Here is a 15,368-nt window from a genome sequence, read left to right as displayed (position 1 = left end):
CTGGGTGAAAGGAACCTGGCTCTTGAGTCGTTATCTGCTGGCTGCCAGCTTAGGGATGGCTTTAAACATCTAGACTCTTTTATCATCACCTAAAAAATCCTTCCAGTCTTTAGATACTGTTCAATTCCAAAACAATTTCCACATTTTTAGGTACTTATTACTATACTAACATGACATACGTAGACACTAGAATTTGTGTTAGTTTTCTAAGGATGTTGTAACAAATTAATACAAACTTGATGGTTTAATACAAGATATTGATACTCTTAAAGTTCCAGAGGCTGAAAATCTGAAGTTAGTTTTACTACACTGAAATAAAGTGTTGGGAGTGGCATATTCCCTGCAGAGGATCCAGAGGGAGAACCTGTTCCTTGCTGTTTCCACCTTCTGGTGGCTGGTGGCATTTCCTGGCTTGGCGGCATCACTCCAACCTCTGCCTCCATCTTTGCATTATTTTCTCGCTGCGTATATCTGTCTTTTGTGCATAAGACATGAATGATTTGTATTTACAGCCCTTCAGGATTGATGTAAAGTTCCTTTTTAGACAGATAACATAGCAATCATAAGTTCTAGGGATTAGGCATTTAACCCCTTCTGCAGTTTCATGGTATGGCTCCATCCTCCTCCCTTTCTCTAAAGTTTTTTCTTTCTTTGACAACTTATTTTTCTCTAAAATTATTAGGCATCTATGTTGCAGCCCCTTTTGATGTCTCTCTCCTACAAAGGAGCCTGTCCAGAGAGCAGACCGTGTCTGTCACTAAGGTTTGTTGGCAAGGAGGCAGAGGGAGAAGAGCAGCTAGAGTTTAGTGACTGTGGCAGGTAGGAGACTGGGAGGCAGAGGGAATGAGTCCTTCTTACTTAGGGTGACAGACATCTCAAGTTGGTATTTGTCTTTTCTGTTAAAGTAAAAAGGATTTTTCTTTGATTATGAATTACTTAAAATCCTGCAAATAATTAAAGAGTTTAGATGATAATGCCTGTTATAATGTAGGTTATTGTCTCATAATTTACAGGTTTCTGAACCAACTAAAGGAAGAGAATTCTGAGTTAATTAATAAACTGTGGAATGATGTTCAGCAGAAATTGGCAGCACAGTCCCACATGGTAACCCCCCCAGGGACTCCGTCATCTGCTCTGTCATCAGGGAACCAAAGAGGTTTGCTGTCCCTTTGCATTATTCCTGGTAGCCTTCTTAATGGGATTTGCGCTAGAACACAGTAATTCTCAAGGGGATAGTATTTAAGTTGTGATATCGTTAGCCTAATGAACTGAAATACTGACATGCCTGTCAGTTGAAGTACTTTTGAAGGAAACTGGTACGCTTGAGATACTTTTGTAATGTTCTTCCCTTTAGCTGCTCTGAATGCTACCAATGCCGTCAAGAGAATCCAAACCAGGGTTCCATCTGAAGAATCTTCTGCGGCTCTAGGCTCAGGTTACACTGTGGGACAAGTGCTGAATTCAAGAAAGCCGAAACAGCTGTTAAATAAAGGTTTAATTCTTTGACTTACAGAGATAAATTAATAATCATGTTACTTGATGCCACTCTCTTAATCTCTTGATAAATGTATTTTTCCTCAAGCTCTTCTAAGTTGGAGCCAAACAAGTAGAGTTTATTGAATGGTAGTGAAGAAATGTCTCCTATCCCATTTAATTCTGGGAAGATAGTTCTAGCACATTCACTATATATACTAAACTTAGTATAAACTATATAGATTTTTCGGAGAAAAAAATGATGTTGACTTCTGTAGAAGAATTTTATAAAAAACTGTCAAAAGATTTTTCTGGTTGTAATTTTCCTGATCTTGAAATAAAATTACTTCTGTCATTGTTAGTGAAAAGAAAACCAGATTTGCATACTCCTTCCAAGCAAAAGAATGTGTCATCTAGCACAACCTCTGCGGACTTACCCAGCAGCAGTAATTCCAGCCTGGATGTTCTCAAACACATGATACATGAGGTGGAGCATGAAATGGAAGAATACGAGAGGTGGACGGGGCGTGAGGTCAAGGGCCTGCAGAGTGGTCAGGGGCTCACTGGCTTCACCTTGTCGCTGGTGAGCTCTCTCTGTCGCCTGGTTCGATACCTGAAAGAGGTAAGAGTGGGAGGGTATGGCACTCTTATTTAGGGAGAAATGTGAGTTGAATTTTTTCTTCTCTGCTTAATTTATCGAAGCCTCCAAATAAAGTACGATGATGGGCATTGTGGGGCAGAGGATTCAGCTGCCACTTAGGATTCCTTGTATTGCAGTGGCTGGAATCATCTCCTGCCTCTGTTTCACATCCATCTAGTACTGTTATGCCTAGGAAGCAGCAGATGAAGCCAAGTACTTGGTTTTCCTGTCATCCATGTAGGAGACCTGGATAAAGTTCTTGGCTCCTGGGTTTGGCCTAGCCCAGCCTCAGCTGTTGAATACAGCTGGTGAGTAAACCAGTGAATGGAAGACGCCTCTGTCTTTGTCTCTACTCTGTAGATAAGTAAATAAAACCTAAAAAGACTCAGGTCATGCTCAGCATTTATTCATATTAACTGTCTTCATAATTGTTATTTAAAAACAGGTTATTTTTTTCTGTTTCCTACTCCTATGTTAGTTTAATAGGTAGAAAACTTCCTCAAGTTTTATTTAAGATTTATGTATTTGAAAGACAGGGTGACAGAGGAAAAGGGAAATGCACAGAGGTAGTCCATCTGCTGTTTCACCCACCAAATGGCTGCAGTGGCCAGGCTATGGACAGGAGCCAGCAGTTCCATCTAGGGGTCTCATGGTATGGCAGGGGCCCAAGCACTTGAGCCATCTTCCACTGCTTTCCTAGGTACATTTGTAGGGAGCTGGATTGGTGCTCCAAAATGGATGCTGGCATTGCAGGTGGTAGCTTAACTTGCTGCACTGCTAGCTTCCATGTTTTCTATGTAGCTTGAGTTCAACCTTTAGTGGGTATTGTCTGAGGTATTGTTTAAATGGGTGTAAAGCAAGGAGGAACTGTTTGTTTGCAAATAACAGCCCTCAAAATGCTATAATATTACAGTTAGCCATGCATTTAATAATTTTAGAAAGTTCCTCTATTACTTATTTATATATTAATCTGTGAATGGAACAAAATTTGTAGTATTTAATGTATAGATTTACCCAGCACTCTAATTCAGTTGTTTTTATTTCTCTAGTGCTGTTTTCCTTAAATTGCTTTTTTATGTTTTTTTGTTTGTTTGTTTTACTTAAATTACTTTTTAATGAAAGATTCTTAGTTGTCAGCCTCCCTAAAGTCTTAGCATTTTTCTCCTTTAAGTCAGGAATTTTCAGGAGTATGTTCTTGGCTTTTGGAAACTGGCATAGGTCTGGAAGCATGTACTATGTAAATAATTATTTGTTTTACAAAGCTAAATCATTTAAATCAGTAGTCATCTATTTTAATTATGTTTTGCCAAGGTTTGGATTTGAATTAGTGATGAAATCACATGTTTTGAAATTCAAAAATACATAAAGATGTAGGGTGCCGCACACATCCAGCTAACCTGTTTGTTTTCTGATAGCCAAGCCCCATCACCGGGTACCAGTGTGTCCTTCTCGAAGTTGGCTGTCTCTATTCAAACACTGTCGTTTGCAAAAATGTAGTTATTTCATTCAGTATGCTGTTAGTTCATTATGTCTTACTTAGACAGGGACACTACATTTTCTTTAATTAGATACAGTAAGTCTTTGTTAAATTTAAACATTCTTGTCACTGTCATATAACATATGCTTCTTAGAAAATATCTTTAATTGCTTTAAGTAGGAACATTTAAGTTTTCAGCATGTGGTGTTTATCTTTTCTGTTTATTCATTTTTAGAGTGAACTTCAACTTCGTAAAGAAGTAGAGACAAGGCAGCAACTAGAAAAAGTATTAGGTGATCATCGAGAGCTCATTGATGCTCTAACATCTGAAATTCTTCTTCTTAGAGAAGCAAATACTACTATACAGGTATTCAGATAAGATTCCAAATTTGTCTGTGTTTACTAGTTTAAATGTCCCTTGCAGTTGCCTTCGGGTTAGCTGTGTAATGTGATTATTTATCAACCTCATTGTCATCATCAGTGGCAGCTGTTACTGAATAGGTATCCTATAGGGATATTATTGTCCTAGAAGCTTGAACTGCAAGTAGTATATGGAGTAAGTCTGCTGTCTTTAAGAAATGTGATAGTTAGAAAGACTCTGTATTTAAGTGATAACTACTGCTATTATAGTCGTTCATCTAAAATGTGAAGTCAGTGTTTTGATAGTCTCTTTGAATTTCAAACAGCAGAGCATAGTCTAAGAGCCCCCCTTCAGTCACATCAGATGTCATTTACAGTGTTTGCAATATCTTCATATCTGTTATATAAGTTCTCTTGGCCATTTGGCCAACTGCTTGGCTTTAAAAGTGTGCATGATATCTCTCCTAGGAAACTAATTATTCTTCCTTTGGACACTCATGGTACTTGAGCTATGGCTCTCATTGCGTTTACCAAACAATGTCACACTTAAATATATGTTTGTGGGTGAGGCTGTGATGAACTGTGTGAGTTTGAAGGCTGTTTTATTCATCTTTTTGTTCTCATGAGGTTGTTATATTTTATTTATCAGCTGGAAAATACTAGAAAAACAATACAAACTTTGTGTTTTTGTCAATGGACCTTAGTTGTAAGATATTTTTAAAACTTTGTAAGAATAACAGATTCACATATCATGAAGTCTACCCTTTCAAATGTGTATAGTTCAGTGTTTTATAGACATTGATAGAGAATTGTGTGTCAGTACCACTATCTAAGCCCAGAACATCTTCATCATCCCCAAAGAGAAACCTCCCACCATTAGAAGTAACTCTACTGTGCCCTTCTTCCTGGTCGAAGGAATTTCTAATCTTTTCTATATCTGTGTAGGTTTGACAGGGTCTCTGCTAGTCTCCGGGTTTAGGTCTGCTAATAGGCCCCGAGTTTGTCCATAAGAACCACCAGAGGCAAGCTGGTGAGGAATGTCTGCTTTATTATACACATGTTACAGCTTTTAAAGGGTAAGAATAGGGAGGACAGGAGGGCATCTTCCAGCAGACCCCACCCACCAACTATATGACCCGTCTATTTCCCTTAACCTTTCAGTCATGTCAGAGGTCATGTTCCACATGTATTCCCCTTGACCTTCTAGCCACGTTATAGGTCACACTGCATGGGTAGGCCTGGAAGCTGTGCTTCAGGCCATGGGGAGGTAAGCTCTAAGCTGCGCCTACCAGGTAGCAGGCAGAGACTGGGGAGGGATTGCCCACATCCTAGAAAGGGAATCAATCATTATGTAGTCTTTTACATCTTTCTTCTTGCACTTAGCATATTTTTAACGTTCATCTGTGCAGGTGCACATATCAGTACTTCATTCCTTTATATTGCCCAACAATATTTCATTGTATGGTTGTATCACCTTTATCCATTTGTTAATTGATGAATATTTAACTTACTTCCACTTTTTGTCTATTGTGAGCACTCTTAATATACATTTTCACATGTGTTTCAATCCTCCTTGGAAGGTAGGCAGTTTTAAAATGTACTAATTTACGGAACAAATCTTTTGAGCACCTATTGTGAACCTGTGCTTTGCTATAGATAGAGGAAACAGTAGTGGACAAAATATAGAAATCCTTGTTTTCAAAGAGCTTTTGTTCTAAATAAATCTTACAAAGAGAAGTATGTGGTAAGTGAAAGGATAATACATAATTTGAAGAAAAATACAACAAATAAGAGGCATAGGAAGCCCATATGGAGGGAGATACAGTTTTTAAATGGGATGGGCTATGCCTGCACAAGTGCCATGTGAGGAAGAACCTAGAAGAGCTGAGGGAGCAAACATGCAGGTGGCTAAGAGAAGAGCAATTTAAGCATAGAAACTGTTGTGCCCAGATTTTGGGATACCCAGAAATCACCAGGAATCTGCAGTCGCTCCAAGTGCACAAGGAAGGTTTATTCAAGCTCAGCATGTCCGAGCTTGGATTCTTGGTTGAGAGAAGGCAGCTGGCAGACCAGACCAGCTGGCCAGCCAGCCGGCTGGGACCAACACCCCTTATGAAGTGTGGCCCCAAACAGCACATTTTTTTTTTGGTCTTTTTTATTATTATTATTGATTGCATTGCATTATGTGACACAGTTTCATAGGCTCTGGGGTTCCCCCAATCCCTCCCCGTGCCCTCCCCCCATGGTGGATTCCTCCACCTTGTTGCAAGTATTATAGTTCAAATTCAGTCAAGATTCTTCCATTGCAAGCATATACCAAACATAGAGTCTAGCATCTTGTCCAGATAAATTCAACAGTTTCCTGGGGATACCATCACTGGTCTAAAGGTAGAGCTGGCAGAATATCATCCCTATCTATTAGAAGCCCCAACATAACATCAACAACAATTTACAACATTATGGAATTAATTGACATGGTATTGAGTAACCAATATGTTTTAAAAAAATGCAAGTTCTTAACCACCTCCTGTGACTACTTCGTTGACATTTCAATTTTAGTTTATGTACAGAACTGGCTGCTATACCCCTTTAAATGGCTGTAGAATACTATTCAGCTGTCTTGTGTCTATTTTCATTTCAGTATTTACTGGTTTATAGTGTTGAAGCATAATTTTGCTGAATTTGGCAGTTTTTAGGATAGTCTAAGCCAAACACCACATTTTATAGGGGCAGTTCACAATAGCCTGCAAGGCGAGGGAAAATACCACACATTCCCTACCTATCTCGGCTGGACAGCCCATGCCTCCAGCAACTAAGGTAAGCACCCACTTAATTATTTGGAGCCACTTGTGTGATAACCAGACTTAGGTAGGCTGTGATTCATGAGAATTGGGGCCCATAGGTGCTAAAGGTCACATAGGCCGTTTGGCCTGCAGGCTCACACAGTTTCTTAGTAGCAATGAGCCATGAACAGATGATTGGGATTTTGATACTGAGGTTCTTCAAAACTTCAAGTGCAAAGCTTTCAAGGTAGGATTGTGGTTATTTAACTCAAGGTCATCAAGGGTACCAGTGAGGCAGGAGCAGAGGCTGGGAAGGAGAAAGCAGTGGGAAACAGGATTGGATTAACCAAATGCTAGGAAGCTTTACCTGCTGGTGGAAGGTGTGGGCTTTTCCACTGAACAAGATGGGAAACCACCGTGTTTAGGAGGCTTCCTCTGACTTAGGTTTTAAGAGGGTCACACCAGGCTACTCTTTTGAGACTAGGTCAGCAGTTACTGCCCTTTCTTGGGTTACAGTTGCCTTAGTGTCTCATTATATGCTCAAGGCAGAAGATTTACTCAATTATTTGACTTAACAACCTAAGAACTTTTTATGAGAAAATACATATGAATTGAAATAAAAAGTATTATTTTTACTTCATTCTTTTAAAAAAAAGATCCACTTATTTTTATTTTTAAGGCAGATTTTTTTAGAGAAGGAGAGACAGAAGTCTTCTAGCCACTGTTTCACTTTCCAAATGTACACAGTGACCATAGCTAAGCTAGTCTGAAGCCAGGAGCCTGGTACAACTTCTGAGTCTCCCAAGTGAGTGTAGTGGCCCAAGGAGTTGATCCATCCTCCACTGTTTTCTCAGGGAAATGGATGGGAAGTAGAGCAGCCAGGACAGGAACTGCCACCTCTTTGGGATGCCAGCACTGTAGGCAGAAGATTAGTCTGATGTGCCACCACGCCAGCCCCTACTTTGTTCTTAACCTACCAATATTTACTCATGGAGGTTATGTTTGCCCTTTGGAAAGCTGCACAATGTTTCAAAGTTTAGAATATATTGGACGTGATCTCTGTTGGTGCCTCTTCTATATCAGTTTCATCTGGATTCATTTATTTATTTTAGCATAGCATAAATCAGCCATGAGAAAATTTGACATTATCAAAAGGAATTGAAGACATCCTAATGTTAAAATTGTGAACTGCCTTGTGATAATAGTTCATGAGTAGTCTGGTAGATGACAGCATCCCTATTTAATTGTCCTCTGGTACCCCTATGAGTATCCTTTGGTGCTCTGAATGCCTTACCTTACCAGTTGGAAGCATGATAGTAGATGGCCAAACACAGAAACAGAGTATCACACATAGGAATTATTGGAATCATTCAGGTGACTTGTGGCAGTTTGATCTAAGCTTGAAGAAGAGACACAATCAAATTCTGATTGTATTTTGAAGGCCGATAAAGCCCGTTGGATATGGAGTGAAGGAGAGATAATGAGAGGAGTCAACAATTCCTTAGTTTTAGAAGGAGCCACAGCAGAAAGAAAAGAAACTGCTATTTATGAGGTAGATCAGGATTCAGAAGGGATTTGGTTTTGTACATCTAAAGTTGAAAAAGTCTGAGTTCCAAATACTGGATATGTGAGTGTGAAATTTGGGAACTATTTTGGGCTGGTGATATAACAATGTTTAGTATACTTGATTAGCAGTATAATTATTAATGTTTCTCATGTTTGGATACACTGATTTTTATCACATGCCCATATTTCTAAGCATATTTGAGATATACAGATGGAGTTGCTTGTATATGAGTTTGTTAGGTGTCATTCTAGGCTTCTCTGTGTTGCAAAATATCAGCAGTTCTTAAGAATTTTGCTGCGTCACCTCATACATAGGCCAGGACGGAGTGGGTAGACTATGGCTGGGTGAGGGCCTAGCAGTCGCTGGCATGTGTGTGATTTGGGTCTGGGGTTGGGCCTGGTTAGGGATCCAGGGCTGGGGCCATCCCAGTATAGGTTATTGATGGTCGCTTTGACTGGGCTTCAGCTTCCGATGGTGTACAAGAGGGCCGACTGTGTGTGAAGGTCAGGGTTGGGCTGTGTAAGAAATGAGGCTGGAAATAGATCTGACCCAGCAATTGCAATTACCAGTGTGGATGTGGGCTGATATGGGTGACAGAATGAAATGGACCCTGTACAGATGGGTGCACACACAAGAAATAGGTTTGAGATCACCTCAGACAAGATTTCTTTGATTTCATCCTTGCAGCTATGAGAGCGACAGCATTTCAGAACTATCAAAACCACTTGGGTCCAGCGGTGTGGCCTAGAGGCTAAAGTCCTCATCTTGAACATGCCGGGATCCCATATGGGTGCTGGTTCTAATCCCGGCAACCCCACTTCCCACCCAGCTCCCTGCTTGTGGCCTGGGAAAGCATTTGAGGATGGCCCAAAGCCATGGGACCCTACACCCATGCAAAAGACTTGGAAAACGCTTCAGGCTCCTGGTTTTGGATTGGCTCAACTCAGTCTGTTGGGGCCACTTGGGGAGTGAATCATTGGACAGAAGATCGTCCTCTCTGTTTCTCCTCCTCTCTGTATATCTGACTTTGTGATAAAAATTTAAAAAAAAATAAATCTTAAAAAAAAAAAAAGAACAAAACGACTTAAGCAAAACTCTTAGAGCATGCTCCACATCCAGGACCTTGAGATGACATTGGATGGCCAATCCTCATTCCCAGATGCTGAGGCGATTGGGAGGCTGGGTATGGCTTCTCCCTTTATTTCTCCCCTTCCCCCACATATAAGAAGAAGGAAAAGAAAATGTGGAAACAATGCTCTCACCCACTTTTCCCTGATCCTGGGCCCTTCCCACCCTAATCAACTATGTAAGCATAATCGAAAATAAACTAAAAAATTTTGCTGGTGGGTAGGTGCTTGACCTAGCAAAGAAAAAATGTCTGCATCCCATGTTGGATATCTGGGATCCTTATCTGGCTGCAGCTTCTTACTAAGGTGAATATAGGGAAGCAGCAGTGATGACTCCTGCCATGGGGGGAAACTGGATTGAGTTCTTGGCTCCTGGCTTCATGCTTGGGTCCAGCTGTGGCTGTTGCAGGAATTGGGCAGTGACGGGAACCCCATCTCTCCTGGCTCCTCTTCTCTCTCACAGTCTCTCAGCTTTTGTTAAAGAGCTCTCATTCCTTGTATTTGTCATCTTCTCTGCTTCTAAGAATCATCTTTTAAAAAAATATGTATTTCCATCAGAAAGGCATATCTACAGAGAGAAGAGCAGAGAGAGAGAAGGATCTTCCATTGCTAGCTCACTTTCTACATGGCTGCAATTGCTGAAGTGGAGCCATTCTGAAGCCAGGAGCTTCTTTAAGGTCTTCCATGTGGATGCAGGGTCCCAAGACTTGGGCCATCCTCTGCTGCTTTAAACAGGGAGCTGGATGGGAAATGAAGCAGCTGGGAGATGAACCAGGACTCATATGGGATGCTGGTGCTTGGAGGTGGAGGATTGTGCCTGCCCCCTGAAAGCCATTTGTGTAAACCAGTACTTAAAGACGTGTAATTTCAAACCTGATGTTTTCAGATGACCTACTTATGTCTTTGACACGGAAAAAATTAAGGACAAAACAAATTTAACTGAATTTCTTTTATAAATGTAATGGAATTCCAAGCAATGAACACATTCAGCTTGTGAAAAGAAATAAGTCAGAGGGAGTTGTAGGATATGAATGATCTTGTAAGTAAAAGAAGACTTTAAATAATATTAAAATATATGTATGAGATGTATGCATATACATAGACATAGGGAAAAGATGCATGTCTTTATAGTGTCATCTCCACATGTGTATATAAAGCATGGAATTTTAATCATCTTGCTTGTAGGATTTTGTGCTCGTCTCTTTTAACATTCTTTTGGATGAATTCCTGTAAGTCTTTACAGTGTACAAGTTTGTCAGTTTAATTGCTTGTGTAATATTCTGTTGAATTATCTCTATTTGTATATGAAGAAATTTTGTAAATTGAAAACTATGAAATGTTAATTCTTACTGTTATATTAAAACATTTGGTAATAGTCCATTATTAGTTTTTTCCTAAGTCTCAGATTTTTAGGATATTTACAGTATGAATGTCATTTTAGAATTTGAGTGAAAACCTCAAATTGCTAGAATATTGAAGAGATTGGTATTACACTCACCATATCTTTTATATGATTTGCTTTGTAAGTGATCATTTGATGTTTGATATGCTGGTGCTATGATTTCATTTCTTTCCTTCCTTAGGCCAGACTTCAGCAGTACATGGTGTCTACAGACGAGCAACTTATATCACTCACACAAGTCATTAAGAGCTGTCCTGTGATTAATAACAGCAGACAAGAAAGTCAGGCGGCAGAAGGGAGAGCCACAAGTAGAATTACGGATAGTCCAGGTAAATGTAGTTTTATGCCAGACCTCATTAAGCTACTTAATGGTCTTGAGGAAACGTTGCCAAATTTTAAACTTCTAAATGTACATGGCACCACTGACTGTTTAAGCATATACTACAATGGTTCCTGCTTTTGAGCTGCTATTTGTTGGCATTTGCTCTGTGCAAGATACTCCTTAAGCTTCAATGCGTTCATTATCTCCATTAATCCTCAGAGTAATCTCATGGTATAGGCGTTACTATTATTCCCTATTACTTAGATGAGCTGCACTGATAGCTAGTAAAGTCACAAGCAAAGAAAGTAGTAGACTTGGGTGCCAGCACTTTGAATCATGAAACTAGGTAGAGGACAGATGGTTGTGTATAGGGGAAAATATTGTGTTAGAAGTTTGTAACCTTTTTTTTCTGATGTGATACTTTGGAATTCTTTCTTTTAAAAAATGATTTTTTTTTAGTTGGAAAGATTTACAGAGAGAGAAGGAGAAGTATATAGAGAGACAGATCTTCCATCCATTGATTCATTCCCCAAATGGCTGTAATGGCCGGAACTGGACTAATCCAAAGCCATGGGCCTGGAACCTCTTTTGGGTCTCCCACATGGGTGCAGAGGTCTAAGGACTTTGGCTGTCTTCTGCTGCTTTCCCAGGAACACTGGCAGGGAGCTGGATCAGAAGTGGAGCAGCCAGGACTCAAACTAGCACCTATATGAAATGGCAGCATCACAGGCAGACATTTAACCTACTGCGCCATGGCACTAGTCCCTTGGAATCCTTTCTTTACTAAATGTACTATTGTAGGCTATATGCTGAGTAGGCAATTTTGGCTTTTTCTTATTTCTTTTAAATCTAGTAGGATTGTCTATGTGGAAAGTATTTTGTGTAGTTATAATTGTTTTTGTGGGATAAATGCTAAGAAGCTGACTGAAGTTTAACTTCTATAAATTAAATTCAATGGCCAGGGTAGGCTCTGTCTGCTAATGGAGTGTTGCTTTTAAAACCTCAGTTGAGAGTATGTTAGTGTTTACTGAGTTTAAGTTTCATGTGGAGAAAACTTTTAGTATTGGATGAGAAGGCCTGAGAGTGACTGTCTAGTACGATTATTGTTACTTCTTACTATTGCTTCTTGAAAAAGAAATGTTTAGGTAAGTAAAGCCAGCTTAGCATCTTTCTTAGTCACAGCTCTTGCCACCCTTTTAAAATAATATGGAAAGTGGACTGTAATGTGAAAATGCATGATAGGTGAAGTCACCTTTTAAAAACAGTCCTTGGACCTGGCACAGTGGCCTAGCAGCTTAGGACCGCGCCTTGAACGCACCAGGATCCCATATGGGTGCCAGTTCTAATCCTGGCTGCTCCACTTCCCATCCAGCTCCCTGCTTGTGGCCTGGGAAAGCAGTCGAGGACAGTCTAAAGCTTTGGGACCCTGCACCCACGTGGGAGACCTGGAAGAGGTTCCTGGTTCCCGGCTTCGGATCAGCACAGCACCGGCCATTGTGGTTACTTGGGGAGTGAATCATCGGACAGAAGATCTTCCTCTCTGTCTCTCCTCCTCTGTATATCTGACTTTGTAATAAAAATAACTAAATCTTTAAAAAAAAAAAAAAACGGTCCTTGTATATGAAACCCTAACCCTAACCCCAAACCCAGCCCTAGCCCCAACCCCACATGTTCTGGTTTTACCATCTTGTTATTTGTCATGCCTATTTGGAATCTATCCATAGAAAATAAAAATTTCACGTGCCAGGTAGGATATTTTAGGGGTTCTTACATGGCTGCATGTTAATGGATTTCATGTTTTTAATGCTTTTTTCAAAAATAGCACCTTTTTCCCAGTGCTGGCTGCTTTGGGAGCCTGTTGGTGAATTACTGGTACAGGAAGAATAACCTAGAAAGTGAAGACTCCTAGAAAACGAAGATGCTGGGGGCTGTGTGGATTTTGCACTGTACTAAAACACACTCACGAAGAAATGCCTGAAATGCTCCCCAAGTTCGCTTTGTGCCTTTTGTACTAATTTCTTCTCTTCATTTCCAGATGCTCCAGTTGCAGATGCCAGTGTCTCTGTACCGCTGACATTTAGAGGGGAAGAAGTGGCTGCATTTCCACAGGAAGAGATGCCTGTGAAGCTGTCTCAGGGGCCAGCCCTTCCAGAGAGTGCAAATCTGGCCAGCAATTTCCCAGCACGTGTTTTTGAGCCAGCTGTCTTATTAACCCCACCCCGCCAGAAGACTAACTCAGAATTCTCTCCTCTACAGGATGGTAAGCAGGCTTCTTCTAAAGTTATGTGGATGGTTTTAAATCTTCGTTTGTGAATATATTGTGTTCACTATTACCTATAAGACAGAATTGAAGAAGGTTTTGTTTGTTAAGCTAACATAACCTTTAACCTGATAGGAATTTTCAGAGAGGTTTATGTTATGTAAATTATGCCTATGGTGAAGTAGGGCCTTGAGTTAATTTCATTAAATGTCTATTTCTCTAAGTACTTCCATGCTTAAACTCAGAATAATAGGGCAAACTCCTTTGCACGAAGCTGCACAGTAAAGATAATCACTTGTCCCTAGGGTCCACCAGCATATGAAAGGATGAGAGAACAGATACTGTACTCCATGGAAGAGTGAAAGTTAGACTAAGGAAAGATAATAATTGTGACTTGGAAGCATTTTCTAAGTCACATATTATCATCATATTAACTTCTTTCTCATCAAAAGTTTTGGTTTAGTCAGTTGAAGGAATTTTGTAATAGAAATAACTGGACAATTTGTAACATAGCTGTAGGCTGCTTTTACAACCCACATCTCTAAGAGATTTTAAATATAAATGTTAGCAGTTTTTTGTTAATCCTTACATCAAAGATTTGTAATTTGAGGTTCATTAGGAAAATTATATTGTTTGCTCAAATTTACATTTTTGTCTGGAGCTATTGCTTTTGTTTTTTACATTTATTTTATTTAGCTTTTATGTATTTTATTTAAAAATCTGAGTTACGGAAAGAGAGGAGAAGGCAGAAACAGAAAGTTTCTGTTTTCTGGTTTAGTCCCCAAATGGCTGCAACATCCAAGGTTGGGCCAGACCAAGCCAGGAGTTTTTCCAGGTTTCCTGTGGAGTTTCGGGGGTTGAAGGACTTGGGCATCCTCCACTACTTTTCTAGGTACACTAGCAGGGAGCTGAAGCAGAAATGGAATAGTAGGGACTTGAACCAGTGCCCATATGGGATCTGGGCATTCCAATGGCTTTACTGGTATGCCGTAACACTGGCCCCTCATTTCATTTCCTCCTTCTGGTTAAATAAAAGGTTTGTCTATTTTACTTCAAATAGTTGGAGACAGAGAGAGACCGAGAGATCTTCCACTCATTGGTTCACTCCCCAAATGGCCGCAATGGCCAGACATGGGCTGGTCTTTAACTGGGAGCCAGGAGGTTTTTCTGGCTTTCCCACGTGGGTACAGGGACCCAAGATCTTGGACTATTCTTCTCTGCTTTCCTGGGCCATTAGCAGGTTGCTGGGTTGGAATTGGAGCAGCCAGGACTCAAATCAGTACCATTATGGGATGCTGGCATTGCAGGTGGAGTTAGCATACTATGTGGCACTGCAGACAGATGATTAGGCTGCTGTACCATGGTGCTGGCCCTCTTGTTTTGTAAGAGTTCTTAGGTCATTAAAAACTTAGAAACTATTACATTAGATTTCTCTTACAAAATTTCTTTCCTTTCCTTTTCTTTTTCTTTTTCTTTTTTTTTTAAGGTATTTATTTTCATTGGAAAGGCAGATTTATACATAGAGATTTTCTGTCTGCAGGTTTCACTCCACGTGGTCACAATGGCCAGAGCTGAGTAAGTCCGAAGCCAGAAGCCAGGGAGCTTTTTCTGGTCTCCCACGTGGGTGCAGGATTCCAAGGCTTTGGGCCACCATTCCCTGCTTTCCCAAGCCAAAAGCAGGGAGCTGGATGGGAAGTGAAGCAGCTAGGACGCGAACCAACACCCATATGGGATTCCGGTGCATTGAAGACTAGGACTTTAGCCACTAGACTACCATGCCAAGCCCACAAAGTTTATTGAAAAACATTATTCACCCAATTTGCTTAAATTTTCATTTCTTTAAGATTGTTTATATTCTTACATAGGGAAGCAGAATTACTGTCATTGGAACATACAGATTTTTTCAGAGTTTCTACAGTTTGAAGTATGTTTCCAATAGAGAAACTGAAGAGGATGT

The 15,368-nt window shown here is 40.2% G+C and overlaps 1 protein-coding gene across 1 annotated transcript in view; it reads left to right on the top strand.

Moving 5' to 3' along the window:
• Nucleotides 1–15,368, top strand: part of SPICE1 (spindle and centriole associated protein 1) — a 65,037-nt gene that overhangs the window by 35,422 nt on the left and 14,247 nt on the right. The window contains exons 8-13 of the mRNA XM_004577897.3: nucleotides 1,014–1,156; nucleotides 1,355–1,492; nucleotides 1,836–2,095; nucleotides 3,826–3,957; nucleotides 11,011–11,158; nucleotides 13,187–13,411. Of these exons, the coding sequence (XP_004577954.2) occupies nucleotides 1,014–1,156; nucleotides 1,355–1,492; nucleotides 1,836–2,095; nucleotides 3,826–3,957; nucleotides 11,011–11,158; nucleotides 13,187–13,411 (1,046 nt within the window). The remainder of the gene's footprint in view (nucleotides 1–1,013; nucleotides 1,157–1,354; nucleotides 1,493–1,835; nucleotides 2,096–3,825; nucleotides 3,958–11,010; nucleotides 11,159–13,186; nucleotides 13,412–15,368) is intronic.

This window comes from Ochotona princeps, chromosome 3 (assembly GCF_030435755.1).
Source record: "Ochotona princeps isolate mOchPri1 chromosome 3, mOchPri1.hap1, whole genome shotgun sequence".
Taxonomy (NCBI): Eukaryota; Metazoa; Chordata; class Mammalia; order Lagomorpha; family Ochotonidae; genus Ochotona; species Ochotona princeps.
The sequence above is the reverse complement of the archived record's forward strand: the minus strand, read 5'-3'. Positions and strand labels throughout refer to the sequence as shown.